Genomic DNA, 15,567 nt, shown 5'->3' on the forward strand with positions numbered 1-15,567 from the left:
GGATCTAGAGGAGTGTAGGAACACAAACTTGCAATCCTAGCACTTGAGAGGGGAAGGCAGAAGGACCAGAGTTCAAGGTCATCCGTGTCCACACAGTGAATTCTGGGCTGTAGTAGAATGTTATTTTAAGGTGTGTTATTTTTGTTTAAGTTGCATTTGTTTAACTCTGTGAAGTTGTGTTACTTTGCCTGTCTAACACACCTGATGGTCTAATAAAGAGCTGAATGGCCAATAGCAAGGCAGGAGAAAGGATAGGTGGGGCTGGCAGGCAAAGAGTATAAAAAGAAGGAGAAATCCGGGAAGAGAGAATTGAAAAGAAGGAGTGAGATGAGGAGGACTCTAGAGGCCAGCCACCCAGCTACACAGCAAGACACAGAGTAAGAGGAAGATTCACACAAGCAAGAGAACAGGAAAAGCCCAGAGGCAAAAGGTAGATGGGATAATTTAAAGTTAGGGAAAGCTGGCTAGGAACAAGCCAAGCTAAGGCTAGGCATTTCTAATTAAGGATAAACCTCCATGTGTGATTTATTTGGCGCCAGTAATGAACCACTATGGAAATATTTGTGTGTGTGTGTGTGTGTGTGTGTGTGTGTGTGTGTGTGTGTGTGAAAGAAAGAGAGAGAGAGAAAGACAGAGATACACACAGAGAGATTCTCATGTCCTTTGTTTTGTGATGGCACGGGCTTACAGATCTCACCCGCTGAGTGGCGGGTCCCCCCAAAAAGTAAAACAAGCAACAACACTGGGCAGCCTGGACTACCTGAGACCATCCAAAAGAGGGGATGCCATTTTTTAATAACCTCTCCTGAATTGTACGCCCTTAGCATTAACAATCTCAGGACTTTGAACAAGTCAAGTGAAAGCCTAGGCAGGGTTGTTTTTTTTTCTTCTCTTCCAAGTAGACTTTAGGTTTTGAAGTGTGTCTGTGTGTGGAAAGCAGAGGTCTAGTCAGGGATGTTCTTCTCTCATTCCCCACCCTATTTTTTTTTCAAAGACAAGTTCTCCCACTGAAGCTGAAGCACATTGGGTTAGCAAGACCAGCTGACCAAGAAGCACCAGGTCCTCCTGTCCCTGCCTCCCCGGCACTGCAGTTATAGGCATGTGCCACCATGCCTGGTTCCTTTTGTTGCTGCTGGGGATGTGACCACAGGTCTTCATATTTGTGGGGCAATCACTCTGCCAATTGAGCCATCTCCCCAAGTCCAGATTTCAATTTGGTTTTATTTTATTTTCATAAAAAGCGGTCAAAGGACTCAGAGTTCTTATACACCCTCACTCCTGTACTCAAATTCTCCTAGTATTCCATCTTGCAATAGAATTATGCGTTGGCACTAGTAATGAACCACTATGGAAATGTGTGTGTGTGTGTGTGTGTGTGTGTGTGTGTGAAAGAGACAGAGACACACAGAGAGATTCTCATGTCCTTTGTTTTGTGATGGCACTGCCTTCTGATAATGATAAGGAGCACTTGGAGAATAAATGACATCAAGTCTGCCCTGCCCCTATCCCTTCCTGGCAGCAGAGTGACCCAGGGTGGGTGTGGCCTTACCGCCAGCCTCGCAAACTCTGGCGTGCTTGCTTGACATCCTCGGCATTTGATTACAAGATCTTTAGCAATGAAAACCGTCTAAGCCAAAGTAGTCGAGCTCACCGGGCTGCCTGAGCTGTGTACATCGTCACGCACTCCTTGGAGAAATATTTGCTGAGCAGCTGCTGTGCAGTGAATGACTGTTTGCTCTGCAGGTGCAGCAGCAAGCAGACCAGATCAATAGTTCTCACTTCCAGGGAGCTTCCACGCCCACCAAAGACAACAGAGAAAACTGAAGCTAACAGATGAAATGATTACGTACCATGAGGATGCCACAAAGAAGAACATCAGAGATGGGACATAACAGAGATAGGGACCACAGTGGAGAAGGCAGTCTGGGGAACTCGTGTCTGAAGTAAAAACCTAAGAGAGAGGAATGGGATCCTGGAGAGAGCCAAGAGAATAAAAGTCACAGAAAGGAGCATGTGCAAAGGCTCTGAGGCAAGAACTCCCAGGAGCAGCAACTGATAAAAAGCAGGATCAGGAGAGAACCCAAGAAGCTAGAGAGGTGGGCATGGGCCCCACCAGGCTGGGCCTCACAGACCTGGGTAAAGAGTCTGGAGCCATTAAAAGTGTAATGGAAAGATGTCGGAGTGCTCACCAGGAAGTGAGCTGACCAGATTTGGAAGAGCATACAACAGACAGCTCTGTGGACAGTGAGTGGAAGGCACGAGAATGGCATTGTTCAGGGAGCTGTTGCAACAACCCTACCAAACAGGACCCACGGACCTGCAATCAAAACCAGGGTTGGAGAAAAGGTTTTGAATTTATTAGCATATGATGAACTTCAGACCCATGGGGTAGATGAATGATGCACAGTGAGGACAGCAGGCGGACACAGCAAACTCAGTGATCTTGTTTCTTCTAGCACCCTGGAACTCTCAAGTTGGAACCAAATGTCAAGGTGTTAAGGTCAGACGTCTCAGGAGAGCCTTCAGGAGGATGCATCTGGACCCTTTACAGTTTCTCCACCTATGTGCTTGCATCCCTTCGCCCTTCATCCCTCCCGAAGCCAGGAGTGCAGTGGCTTGCGTAGTCATGCACATCCACCTTCTGCTTTATTATCTTATATTTAACTTTATTTTATCGTTTTAGTTATTTATTTTTGAGCCAGGTTCTCTCTGTGTAGTCCTGACTGTTCTGGAACTCACTATATAGACCATGGTGGCCTCAAATTCAGAGATTCCCTTACCTCTGACTCCAAGTGCTAGGTTTAAAGGTGTGAGCCACCACACCCTGATTGATGGTTTTATTTTATTGTAGGGCTGGGGGTTGAACACAGGGCCTTGTACATTCTAGGCAAGAGCTCTTCCACTGAGCCACAGACCCACTGACTGCTTTTCTTTTATAAGGATACTTGTGGTTACATTTAAGGATAATCCAAGATAAACTCTCCATCATCAACAAGATCCTTAGCTTATCACACACCTACAGAACCCTTTCCAAGATCCCATTCAGAGCTTTGGGGATGAGGGTATGGAATCTTAAGGAGCATTGCTGACTGTGAGGGCCAGTGTGAAGGCTCAGTGAAGAAAGGTACTGGGTTGCAAGCCTGAACACCTGAGTCCAGCCCCTGGAACCCATGGTGGAAGGAGAGAACTGATTCTCAAGAGTTTTCCTCTGACATCCACATGCATGCCATGATACATCCACACACCTACGCCTACACACACACACACACACACTAATAAGGATAGTAAACTTGTAATTTTTCAAAGATGTAGGATCACAAAGGGCCCAGTGTCAAGTTCTGGGGGATGCCAGCATTCAGAGGTCAGGGGAGGAGCTAGCCAAAGAATGAGAGGAAATGAAGATGGAAGGCTGGGGAGCCATGTTGCAGAGACTGAGGACTAGAAAGTTGTCCGGAAGGCAGGAACTGTTCCTCGTGCCTGAGAATAAGTAAGATACAAGTGGAGAAGCCTCTGGAAAAGGTATTGTGGATATCCTCTTGATGACACCTGGTTGGGGTGCAAGGCTGGGCTTCCTGACTGGTTGGATGATTTTAGTTCATTGATGTAGCCTAAAGAGTGCTTGGGGTAAGAGACAGGAGGCCACTGATGTAGCCTAAAGAGTGTTTGGGGTAACAGTACAGGAGGCCACTGATGTAGCCTAAAGAGTGCCTGGGGTAATATACAGGAGGCCATTGATGTTGCCTAAGGAGTACTTGGGGTAACAGTACAGGAGGCCACTGATGTTGCCTAAGGAGTACTTGGGGTAACAGTACAGGAGGCCATTGATGTTGCCTAAGGAGTACTTGGGGTAACAGTACAGGAGGCCACTGATGTTGCCTAAGGAGTACTTGGGGTAACAGTACAGGAGGCCATTGATATTGCCTAAGGAGTGCTTGGGGTAACAGTACAGGAGGCAGGTGTGAGCAGTTCTTTATAGTCTGCACTAAAGAGGGACACTGAGTTATAAGTTAAGGAAGATTGCTCCTTGCTCTCCATTTTTAATGGTGGACATGGCTGGCAAATTACCTCATAGAACAATGTAGAAGGAAAAAACTGATGGTAGAGGGAATGGAGGTCTTTGAGAAAGCAAAAGGGGGTGAGGTCCAGGGCCAAGTAGAGAGAGCCTGGCCCTGCCAGGAGCAAGGACACCTCCTCCATGGTGAGAGAAGGAAATGGTGATTATCTCAGAAGAGAGTCACATTTTAGTATTTGTGGTGATATATGATTTTGTTCCCTTTAATAGGTACAACTGATGTAGTTATAGAGGATCAATATCTAAGACTGTTCTTTCCTTTTTCAATAATATATTTATTTTTATTTTATGTGCATTGGGATTTTGCCTGCATGTGTGTCTGTGTGAGGGTGTCAGATCTTGGAGTCACAGACAGTTGTGAGCTGCCATGTGGGTGCTGGGAATTGAACCTGGGTCCTCTGGAAGAGCAGCCAGTACTCTGAACCCCTGAGCCATCTCTCCAGCTCCAATAGTCTGTTCTAACCACTTTTTATGACAGGTAATCCTGAGTGAAAACAAAGAAAGCAAATGTGCCATTTTAGAATATATGAAACTTTATTAAAAAGAGAAATGGTGCGATAAAACTACTTTGTGGTTTGTTTTCATTAAAAAAAAATAAGTGAAAAAGGAGAAGAGAACTTTTAAAACAAACAAGGTTTTAACTTACTAAAGGTAAGTCATAGGTGCTCACCATACTTCTCATGTAATCGTACAGCCTACCACATATGAACTCCACAGAGCAGGCACTTCAGTAAGCTACAAAAATCACATTGTCAGTGGTTAGCGGACTGGAATTCAAAATCATGTGGTACCCTGTTTGACAAGGCGCTTAAGCAAACTACAAACAGAGCGGTTAGCAGTTGCTTCTGTTTTATGTTAAGACTGTGGTTTCTATCCATTTCCCCTCACCAAGAAGATTAAAGAAAATAAAAGTATGAGAGATCCCTTCACCAGAGTATTTATTAGGTCCTACCCGTTCACCTGGACATTCAAGGGACCCACTGCTGAGGCAGTGGTCTAACATCATGTGTCTGGCCACAGCATCCCAGGGCAGCTTGTCCTGAGCTAAGGTAGATTTCCCAGTCTAGTAATAAACAATGTTGCTTTTATCAATCTTCATCTAATGTCTAGGGTACCTACAGAGAGGATGCATTGTGTCCTTAGGTGCTTAGCTTTGTTGTTCAGTCTTCCGTGTTTGCCTGTGAGCCTTGGCAGCTAGAATCCTTATTTCCAAAGCTGATTGAATGGTTTAAAAACCACCAGGACTCCCCTATTCTAGCTGCCCTCCCTCCTCTCAAGACTATGTCTTTAACAAGCATGGAATGCAGGATTTTAAGAGATCCTTTCTCCCCTCGGCCAATCAGTTGCATTGATGTGTGCCTCCTGCCATCCTCCACATGATGAAATTGTAACTTTCATAGAACATGGAGATATGGAAAAATGCCCCCTAAATGAATGAAAAGTCAAACTCAGGGTTCAAGCCCAGACAGGGAGTCTCTGGCTTACAGTGAGGAAGCCAAGCCTGCTCCTTCACTGCTTCTAGCCTCCGACTTCCTGAAACAAAAATCCTCTAGTTGATTTTTGAAAATACAGACGTTGCCAAGGAGGCACATGGTGAAAATGTAGCATGAAGTGAACTGTAAACATTCAAGTATTCCTACAGGTTGAATTGAAAATAGCAGCAATGAAATAAATAACCATATAACTTTAGCTTGTATAACGAACAATGCACAGGGTCTCTGCATCCAAGGGGGAGAGGCCAGGAGAGCTACCGGAAGCCCCTGAAAGATTCATGTGGTCCATTCCATCAGTTCATACTGACTGGGACAGTCCCACGAACTCCTCAGAAACTTGTTCACCCTGAACAACTGAGGGGTCAATCTCACATGTGAGTGTGATTCCAGACAGACAGTTGTCCCAGGAACCCTGTTATTTTCTAGAAGCCACTCATCTAGAAACCATGGTGGTTAGCTGAGGAAGCACTGTTTGATTTCAAACTATAAAAACATCTTTCAGAAGGTACCCCCTGAGTGAATTGTTCACCAAACAGACTGGTGGTTGGTAGATCCCAATTCAGTGCATTCTCCTTTTTCATGTACTTTATACCTGAGAATCATTCACAGCCAGTTAAAAAATTAAATAAATAAAAGCACATTGCTTTGGATGACATTCCAGAGGCTCAGAAGCCTGATCTAGGATACAGTGTCAAAGTTCCTTGGTGAACAATGCATTGGTCCAGTTTCCCTGTTAGCCACTGGGACCTGACCCCTCCCTCTGAGGAAGACCAGAGCATTCACAGAGCATCTGTGGGGAGTGCACAGGACTGCACTTCCCTGTAAGCCATCTGCCTCCTCGAAGAGCAGAGTCGGAGGGAGAGAATCACAGTGGCGACCAGAAGGAGGAGTCCCAGGATGAAGAGGATGACCAGGGCTGCCTTGGCTCCTCTTGGGCGCAAGTTCTTGCCAAAGAAATAGAGGTCTTCCTTGCCAGGTTGTTCTGTGAGAAAGAAAAGTGGAGCATCAGGTACTTGCCTCCCTTATGTAGTGAAACATGGGGGTACTCACACAGGGTTGGGAGAGGATGTCATTACCTTTGGAGGGCACTGTGACAGCATGCGACCCTGCTCCAGAAGGGGACTTGGTGGAATATGGAATCCTGTTGTCTGGACAAATATACATATATATATATATATATATATATATATATATATATAATATTTTATTATATAATATAATATAATATACTGTTTATTATTTATTATATAACATCATATAATATATATTTATATATATGAGTTGACCAATTAGAAATGGAGACCCTTTTCATGGCACATGAAAGTTGCGTCTTTTTACCCCCACCCCAATTCTGCCATCCTTCTTGAATTCCTACCGGGCTATTTCACACCAGTATCAAGTACCACTCCCTCCACCTCCCGGGTGTCTGCTCATCCATTGAGATCCCTCTTTAGATCATGGCATCTTATACCTTGGTGCACACCCCAGACTATCAAACATGCCCTCCTCCCACTGCCTCTGGACCCTGTTCTCTACTCTGTTTCTGCACGTCTTTCTCCCTTGTGATTACATATTCACTTTTTTGTCTCTCTTACTTGACTTTGAGCCCCTTGGGGTCTGTACCTGTGTTTTTCTCATGCCTCCTGTTTTCCAGGTCTATGGGAAGATTGATGCCATGAGCTGGCATCACTGACAGACAGTACCTATGTTCCGGAGGACAGTGTAGGTGGTCTCCATGCCGGCATGAATGTGGTCAGAGACGTGGCAATGCAGCAGCCACGTCCCTGGGTGATCAGCAAACAGCTCAATGGTTTGAAAGGTCCCGGGAAAGAGATCGTACACATCTTCTCGGTAGGACTTATCTATCTGCAAAAGTCAAAAGACGTAGGCCATGGCTTCTTTTCCTCAGCATGAGGAGAAAAAGAAGAGTGAAGAGACACAGTAAGCAGAAGGAAGGAATGAAAAAATGGCAGACATCAACGAAAGCAAGAGCAGGACACAACAGAGGTGAAGGAAGGTAGAGCTGGGTTTTGTTCTCTTAACAGATCGATTGAATAAACTTGCAGTGATGAACATCCACAGTGGCCTTAACACCCCTCCTATCCTGATACTCATATAACCTTCACAGCTCCCTCTTGAGTCGCAGGAGGTTAGCGTGTGTGTGGTATGTGGTACAAAAGACATATTGATGAGTTAGTTCTTCTGTAGCTCTCCTTTCTCTTAGATTAGTCAGTCTGGCTGAAGCCAGCTCCCTCATCATACCCATGTGATGGGAAATTAAGCCTTCAGTCAACAGACACACAGGTGAGCTTGCAGATGGATTCCGTGGTTCCAGTCAAACCATTAACAACTAAAGCCCAGATGTCTTTATTGGGCCTCATGAGAGACACAAAATACAAGTCAGCTAGCCCGACTCCTCCAGACTCTTGACCCAGAGAGACCAAGATAGTAAGTGTTTATTGTTTTGAGCCACTGAGCTTTAGAGTGATTTGTTATACAGCAATAAAACATTACTGCAAATCTCCAGACATTGACCAAGGGGAGGGGAAGAAGAGGAAGGGCAGGAAGGAGGGAGAAGACAGAACCACAGCTATGGGGAAGGAAAAGGAACACCACTAAGATCTTACTATGAAAAACAAGAACTGCAAACAAACAGCTCTGTGTTCACAGATTACAACGTATAGGTTGTCAACAATTTTAAAGGACACAGCTATGAGTGACCATTCAAGAAAAAATAGGTGGGGACTGGAGAGATGGTAAGTGACTAAGACCATTTGCAGAAAGAAGATCTGGGTTCAAGTTCTAGCACATATATGGCTGTTCACAATCATCTGCAACTCTAGTTCCAGGGATCCAGTGCCTTCTTTGACCTCTGTGGCCACCAGGCATACCCATGGTGTACAGACATACTTGCAGGCAAAAACTCATACACATTTTTTTCTTTTTGAGACACTGTCTCTTTATGTAGTCCTAGATGCCCTACAACTCACTACATAGACCAAAATGGCCTTAAACTCACAGAGATCCTCCTGCCTTTAATCCCAAGGTGTGCACCACCACCCCCAGCCCATAAAATAGATTTTTGAAAAAGAAAAAGAGGTAAGTGGCCTGAGTAGTATTGATTGTAAAAAATAAATACAAATCATATTAACACCTTCCAATAAGTCCAAATGGCTTTGCTGACAAGTTCAATCACAAAGTTGAAGAGTACCAGCAATCCTAAACAGACTCTTCCAGAAGCTGGAGGCAAAAAGAACACTTTCAAACTCCCTTTATGAACTGATATTACTCTGATTTGAGAAAGTGTTTACTAGTGGACGGTTAAGAAGCTGATCTCAGAGGCTGAGTGTGGTGTGGTGGTGATCAGAGGCTGGAAGAGTATGAGGAAGGCAGGAACAGAGAGGGTTGATAGGGAGGTACAGTCAGAAGTAAGAAGTGCTGGTGTTGTCTTGTTCAACAGGCTGTCTACAGACAATAACCAGGTACTGCATAGTAAAAAAGCTGGATGAGAGGATCTTGAATGTTTTGCCAAAAACAAGTGCTGTTTGAGGAGACAGATGGTCCCACTCTGATTTGCATGTTAGTCAATGTGTATATGAATGAGAATACCACACTGTACCCCAGAAACGTACATTATTTATGCTTTTATGTATCAGTTCAAATAAAGCAACTGATGACAATGTACTGTGCAAACTGGATAAGCAGGACACAAAGGAAAAAGACTGCCAAACTTTGCCAAGACAAGGCAGGACAGTCCTTCAATTTTCCTGCTTCACAGAAAAGTCTGTCAGATATTCTAGGTTTGTAGGCTGAAGATGGATGCCACAATGGTACAGAGGAAGCTTGGGTGACTGTCCAGGTGGCCAGCTGCTTCCATCATTTCTATAGTTTTGGAAGTTGTTTGTTCTGCACTTCCTGTTTAATCAGGTGATATTATATCCTTTTTGGGTCTCTGATGGAGTTGAAAATGAGATAGTTATAGTTATAGTTTTCCTTGTTACCAAATTCAGAAAAGAAACTTACCTAAGAGATATAAAGTTTATAAGGTTGAGAAACATAAAAGCTTAAATTGTTTATCTAAGAAAACATTTTGAGGTCTAAAAAGATAATTTTGGGTTAGTAATACAAGTTAGGATAGAAAGTAAATTAGGTACATGACTTTGGACTCACCAAGATAGGATAGATAATGGAGTATTTTCTCTGAATTTGCCAAATGCAAATGGACTGGATATTGTAAATGTAATTCTTACTTGATAACTGTTCTTATTGTATATAGTTTTAATGTGTTAAAGCTAAAAACCTTTATTTTTATTTAGACAAAGGGGGAAATGATGCAGAATATTTGTTTAACTGTGCAAAGATGTGTTGCATTTGTTTAATTATGTAAAGATGTGTTGTTGTATTACTGTGCCTGCCTAAGGCACCTGATTGGTCTAATAAAAAGCTAAATGGCCAATAGCGAGGGAGGAGGTATAGGTGGAACTTCTGGGCAGGAAGAGTAAGTAGGAGGAGGAATTTAGGCTTAAAGAAGAAAGAAAAGGAGATGACAAGGAGATGCCAGGGGCCAATCAGACATGGAGGAAGCAGCAAAGCAGGACATTCAGAATGAAAGAAAGGTAAAAAGCCCAAGGCAGAATGTAGATGAATAGAAACAGGTTAAATTAAGTTAAAAGAGCTAGTGGGACAAGTGTAAGCTAGGCCTGATATCCATAATTAATAGTAAGTCTCTTTGTCTTTATTTGGGAACTGGTTGGTGGCCGAAAGAGAATTCCAACTACACATTTACCGCATGGTTTAGCAACTCAGCACATTTTCTCTAGCAAATAAAAACTTGAACTCGTGCGAAAATGTGTGCATCTGTTTATAATGACGTTGACCCTCCTTGAAAACACTCTCACAGTTCTTACTGGGAAAAGTAATAAACTGCACTGTATCCATATGATGAACTATGACTCAGTCATCAAGTAAAACAAAGTTGCCACATATACGAGATGCATGAGACCAAACATCTATGCTGAACTAAACAGGCCAGACTTGAGATATTGCAAGTTGCATGGCTTCTGTACAATATTCAGAATACTGAAACTCTACATATATAATCTGTGAAATTTCTTATTTTAATTTATTTTTAGAATTTAACATCTGTCTGTCTGTCTGTCTGTCTGTCTCTCTCTCTCTCTGTCTGTCTGTCTGTCTCTCTGTCTCTCTGTCTCTCTGTCTGTGTGTATGCATAAGCATGCCATAGTGCATGTGTGGAGGTCAGAGGACAGCTCTAGGGAAGAATTGGTTCTCCTTACACTGTGGGTCCTGGGGGTCAAACTCAGATTATCAGCCTTGCAGGACAAGCACCTTTGCCTGATGAGCCATCTGAAAGGCCCAGGAACAGGGATTTCTTACTTGCAGTTTGGGAGGGTGGGAGTCCAGGATGAAGGGGCCTGACCTGGTAGGTGCTTTCATGCTGCACTGTTCCATGGCTAAAGGCACAAGGATACAATGTGGAGAGCAACAGGTCAAGTTCGCAGCCTCAGTAACATGACTGGCATCTCTCCATTCATGAGAACTCTACCCTGAAACTTGTCATCTTCCATCAGGCCCCAGCTGCCCCCATGATAGGAGTGGGGATCAAGTCTCCAACACGTGACTTTGGGGAAACACATCCAGGTTATAGCAGAGATAGAAACAGAATGGTGCTGTCAAATGTTCAGGCTTGGCTGAAGTGACCTACAGGGGTAGTGGGGGTGGAGTGGGGTGGGTGGTGATGGAGATTCTCTTCTTCAATTGCTGGTTAGACCACTGTGCTAACAAAAAAATAAGAATCTTACAACAAGTGGGATTTTATGCAACGTGAATTAAATCTTCATTTTAAACATATATAATGTGTAGATGAACTTTTATAATTTTATGATTTTTTTAACTTAATATTAGAAATGTATATTGAAAAAGGCACTTTCTGAAAACTAATCTGTGACACTCTAATCACTGATGGCTAACACCTGATGTGTTTTGAAACATGAATGTTTCAGTGGCTTATTGTTGGTTCTTGTACACTAGTGTGGGACTGGTCCTGCTTCCTTGTGCATCGGATTTGGCTCTGTTTCCACTTTCTTGTAGGAAGAACCAGCACCCAAGATGACAGAGTGTTTAGACTTTAGATTTGTCAGGTCTGGGGTGAGGTGTGTTCTTTAAATAGCTCCGAAGGTGATTCTACTGTGCAGCTGTCACTGCCCATACAGCAGAAGTTCACGTGTGGTGCAGCCCAGCTCTCGAGCAGAAGTCAAGATGAAGCCCAGCTCACATATCTCCTTTGCTAGATAGGGCTGCTTTGTTAACTGGTCGAGGAGAAAAGGAAACAGAGATAAGAAGGAAGGAAAAGAAAGAAGGAGGGAAGGGAAGGGGAGGGAGGAAGGGAAGGGGAGGGAGGAAGAGAAGGGAAGGGGAGGGGAGGGGAGGAAAGGGGAAGGAAGGAGAGGGGAAGGGAGGAGAGGGGAGGGGAGGGGAGGGGAGGGAAGGGGAGCAGAGGGAAGGATCAGGGAAAGCCCCCAAACACCATGGGAGTTCACATACAGTATTAACAGCATACTCCACGGTGGTCACAATTATGGCCAGACCACCGACGGAAAAACTCTCATCTGAAACTCAGAGAAGCTGGTGTGTTATGAGAAATGATATAGGCAGAAACATTGAGAAATACACAGCAGGGGAAGGGTGTGGCCACCCTGTTCTATTCTCTAATATGAGCCTGCCATAGGCCTTATAGCCAATTAACTCCCTTCCTGTCAGAATGGCCTTAACTGTCCTTCAGAGTTTCCCTTGAACACTTCCCGGACACTTACTTTGAACAGAAAGCTCTCTGCATGGTAATGGATGGTGTGGATGTCCACTTCGCTTCCTATTCCCAGCAGATACCAGTTAGTCATTGTGTCTTCCATCATTATGAGGCCGGGGAGGTTTCCAAATATCTTTCCATTAATGGCTAAGAAGATGAAAATAAAATAGCTTCAGGTCAGTGGAGGACAATCTGCTTACCCCAGTGGTAGAAATGGTTCAAGGTCTAGGCTACTAGTATTCTTATTTTTTTATTATTTATTTTTATTTTTTGTGCACTGGTATTTTTTTGCCTGCATCTATGTCTACGTTAGGGTATCAGAACTCCTGGAACTGGAGTTTACAGACAGTTGTGAGCTGCCATATGGGTGTTGGGAATTGAACCCGGCTCCTCTAGAACAGCCAGAGCTGTTAACTCCTGATTGATCTCTCCAGCTCACTACTAGTATTCTAATCTGCCTGAGAGACAGGAGCCAGCCTCACTCATGCTTGCCAATGGCCCCACCATTCTAGATCCAAAATTCAGATAACCAGGAAATCTTTGCATGTAGGGATCTGGGGAAAAAAAAAAAACTTCCCAGAGCTACATCTCAAATAACAGGTACTGTGGGATGTCATTCTGTATGCTGTGGATGTGTGTTGCTCTGATTGGTTGATAAATAAAAAGCTGATTGGCCAGTAGCCAAGCAGGAAGTATAGGCAAGAAGACAAGGAGAATTCTGGGAAGAGGACAGTTGAGTCAGGAGTCACAACCAGACACAGCAAAATGACAAGGCAGAAGTGAGAAAAGGTACCAGCCACGTGGCTAAACATAAATAAGAATTATGGGCTAATTTAAGTGTAAGAGCTAGTCAGTAATAAGCCTGAGCTAATGGCCAAGCAGTTATAATTAATATTAAATCTCTGTGTAATTATTTTATAAAAGGCTGCGGGGCTGTGGGTGAGAGATTTGTCCCTACCACAGCCAGGCGGGACACAGGAAATCTTCCAACTACAAACAAGGTGCTTATTCATTTATTCTACATGCCTCTTTAGGAAGTAGACTGCAAATGTACTGATGAGAAGTAAGATTTATTCCTTACTATACCTGAGTAGACTAAGCCACAAAGAATCTAGCACATGTATGTGCATGCAAAACATATGTATATGTAAAAGATAAATCATACACACACACACACACACACACACACACACACACACACACACACACACACAAAATGAATCCATTTGGATCTGTGTCCATTGTACTCTTAATGCTTCACTTTCTAAGAACCAGAATAAGCGCAACTGGGTCTCTAAAAAGAGAGCATCAGGCAGGCTAAACCATCCTCCTTGTGAGAAAAGCAGGCTGGATTCTACAGTGGTGACTCCACCTCCGCTTCCTACCAACCTTTAAGTCTGTGCACCATGGCACAACCAAGTAAGTTCCATTTGCTGAAAACTGACAACGTGCTGAGAAACTGCTGAGATGGATAAGAAAAAGCGTCTGAATGGGGGATACCACCACCACGTTCTAATCCTCATAAGCCTGGAGGTTTAAATGTAGATCTTGGTGAGTGTGCGTGTGTCTGTGCAAACACACCACTCAAACTTCCTTAAATGACACACAATTCAGTAACATACACACACTAAATAAAGTTCACGAGTGACATTTCATGTTCCAGAGAATTCATCCAAACCCTTAATTTTGACTGCACAGAAGCTGTCATGGATTCACATTAAAACTTATCAACAAGTGACAATTTGATCTTTAAAAAAATTACTTCTTCACAGCTTAACGGTCTCAGTGACAGCTTTCCCCAAACAACTGGCTCAGTGGTTAGGTTGGTTCACTCTGGAAAGGGCTCTCTTCCCCTGTCCCTGGAGGAGAGGAGGGTTCAGAGGAGGGGGCTGGGGTCTCAGCAGTGACCTGTCTCAACACCAGCCTCTCTTTAAAGGCCTGCATACCGTGCATTTTGTTGCTTTCTTCAAAATCATCTGTGCGCCTGAAATCCCGTGGATCTTTATTGAGATACTTCTTAATATTGTCATCCAGATACCATGATTCATTCTCGTTAAACACCAGGAACAACAAAGCAAATTCGTAGTCTACGTCACTTCTTCTTCCCTTTTCGTTCAATATCCCTTCTCGGCATGTGATGAGAGGCCCCATCAAACCACTGTACGTATCCTGGAGGAAAAAGTAACCAAGGTTAATGAGGGGTTAAATGTGACATCGTCCCACCTGCCGCCATTCTAGTGTAGACACTGCCTCCTCTCCCCTGGCCCATTCCATGTCAGTTGTAATTTGCATAACCCAAGTACTCAGTAGGTTTGAGATTCATACTTGGAATAACAAATAAGGTTCCCATGCTCCTCATATACAAATGTACTTTTCAAATTACCTGTGTGTGCTTATCTCCTGAACTCTAGGTCATTGATTCCTAATACGAAATGTGCCACTGAGAGAGAGGAAGGTGAAGATAACTCCTCACTTTAAAAATGATTACATTTTGCATAGGCTATGACTCTGGTTTGGGCTTTGGTTTATGTCACATGATTAAACACTACTGTAGTTTTACATACAAGGGTACATAACTCAAAGTTGGCATTGAATCTTTTTATTCCTCAGACTATTTATGATCCAAAGGTTCTGTAGTTTTAATTAAGCTTGGGGTGTGCTTCTGTCCCTGAGCCCTGGCCGTGTGAGATGGCTCAGCCAGGAAAGATTGGCCACCAAGCCTAATGACACAAGCTTTATCCCTGGGACCCACATGGCAGAAGGAGAGAACCTACTTCTCTGTTGTGCTCTAACCTTTACATATGAGTTGTGGTACGCAACATGTGTTTATGTACACAGACATAAATGTAATTAAAAGGAAAAGATTTCCCGCCTCCCAAAACCATAAACAAATTCTACTAGGTGACACTTGTTTCCTTTCAAACTGGCAAATTCTCATGTGATTCAAATTATCTTGAAGGTTCTGTAGCTGGAAATTAAATAGTGTTTCATTTTTATATTCCTATACCAGCAGTTATAAAATTTAAAATAGTTATAAAGCATTGTATACTAAACATTTTTTTTTTTTTTTTGCTTTGTGGGTCATACTGCCTCTGCTACACCGGTGGATGGTGTTGATGGATGGATGCAGCTGGATTTGTCCGGTGGGTGATCGTTTGAGACCCCTGTTCTAAGTC

The 15,567-nt window shown here is 43.5% G+C and overlaps 1 protein-coding gene across 1 annotated transcript in view; it reads right to left on the minus strand.

Moving 5' to 3' along the window:
* Positions 1–4,582: 4,582 nt before the first annotated feature.
* Hephl1 (hephaestin like 1) overlaps positions 4,583–15,567 on the minus strand; it is a 69,356-nt gene continuing 58,371 nt past the window's right edge. Inside the window, exons 16-20 of the mRNA XM_052752688.1 lie at positions 14,338–14,560; positions 12,399–12,538; positions 7,269–7,431; positions 6,642–6,713; positions 4,583–6,547 (exon numbers count right to left, since the gene is read on the minus strand). Of these exons, the coding sequence (XP_052608648.1) occupies positions 6,345–6,547; positions 6,642–6,713; positions 7,269–7,431; positions 12,399–12,538; positions 14,338–14,560 (801 nt within the window). The 3' untranslated portion in view covers positions 4,583–6,344. The remainder of the gene's footprint in view (positions 6,548–6,641; positions 6,714–7,268; positions 7,432–12,398; positions 12,539–14,337; positions 14,561–15,567) is intronic.

The sequence above is a fragment of the Peromyscus californicus genome, unplaced genomic scaffold, assembly GCF_007827085.1.
Source record: "Peromyscus californicus insignis strain IS unplaced genomic scaffold, ASM782708v3 Scaffold_11__1_contigs__length_118956290, whole genome shotgun sequence".
Lineage (NCBI taxonomy): Eukaryota > Metazoa > Chordata > Mammalia > Rodentia > Cricetidae > Peromyscus > Peromyscus californicus.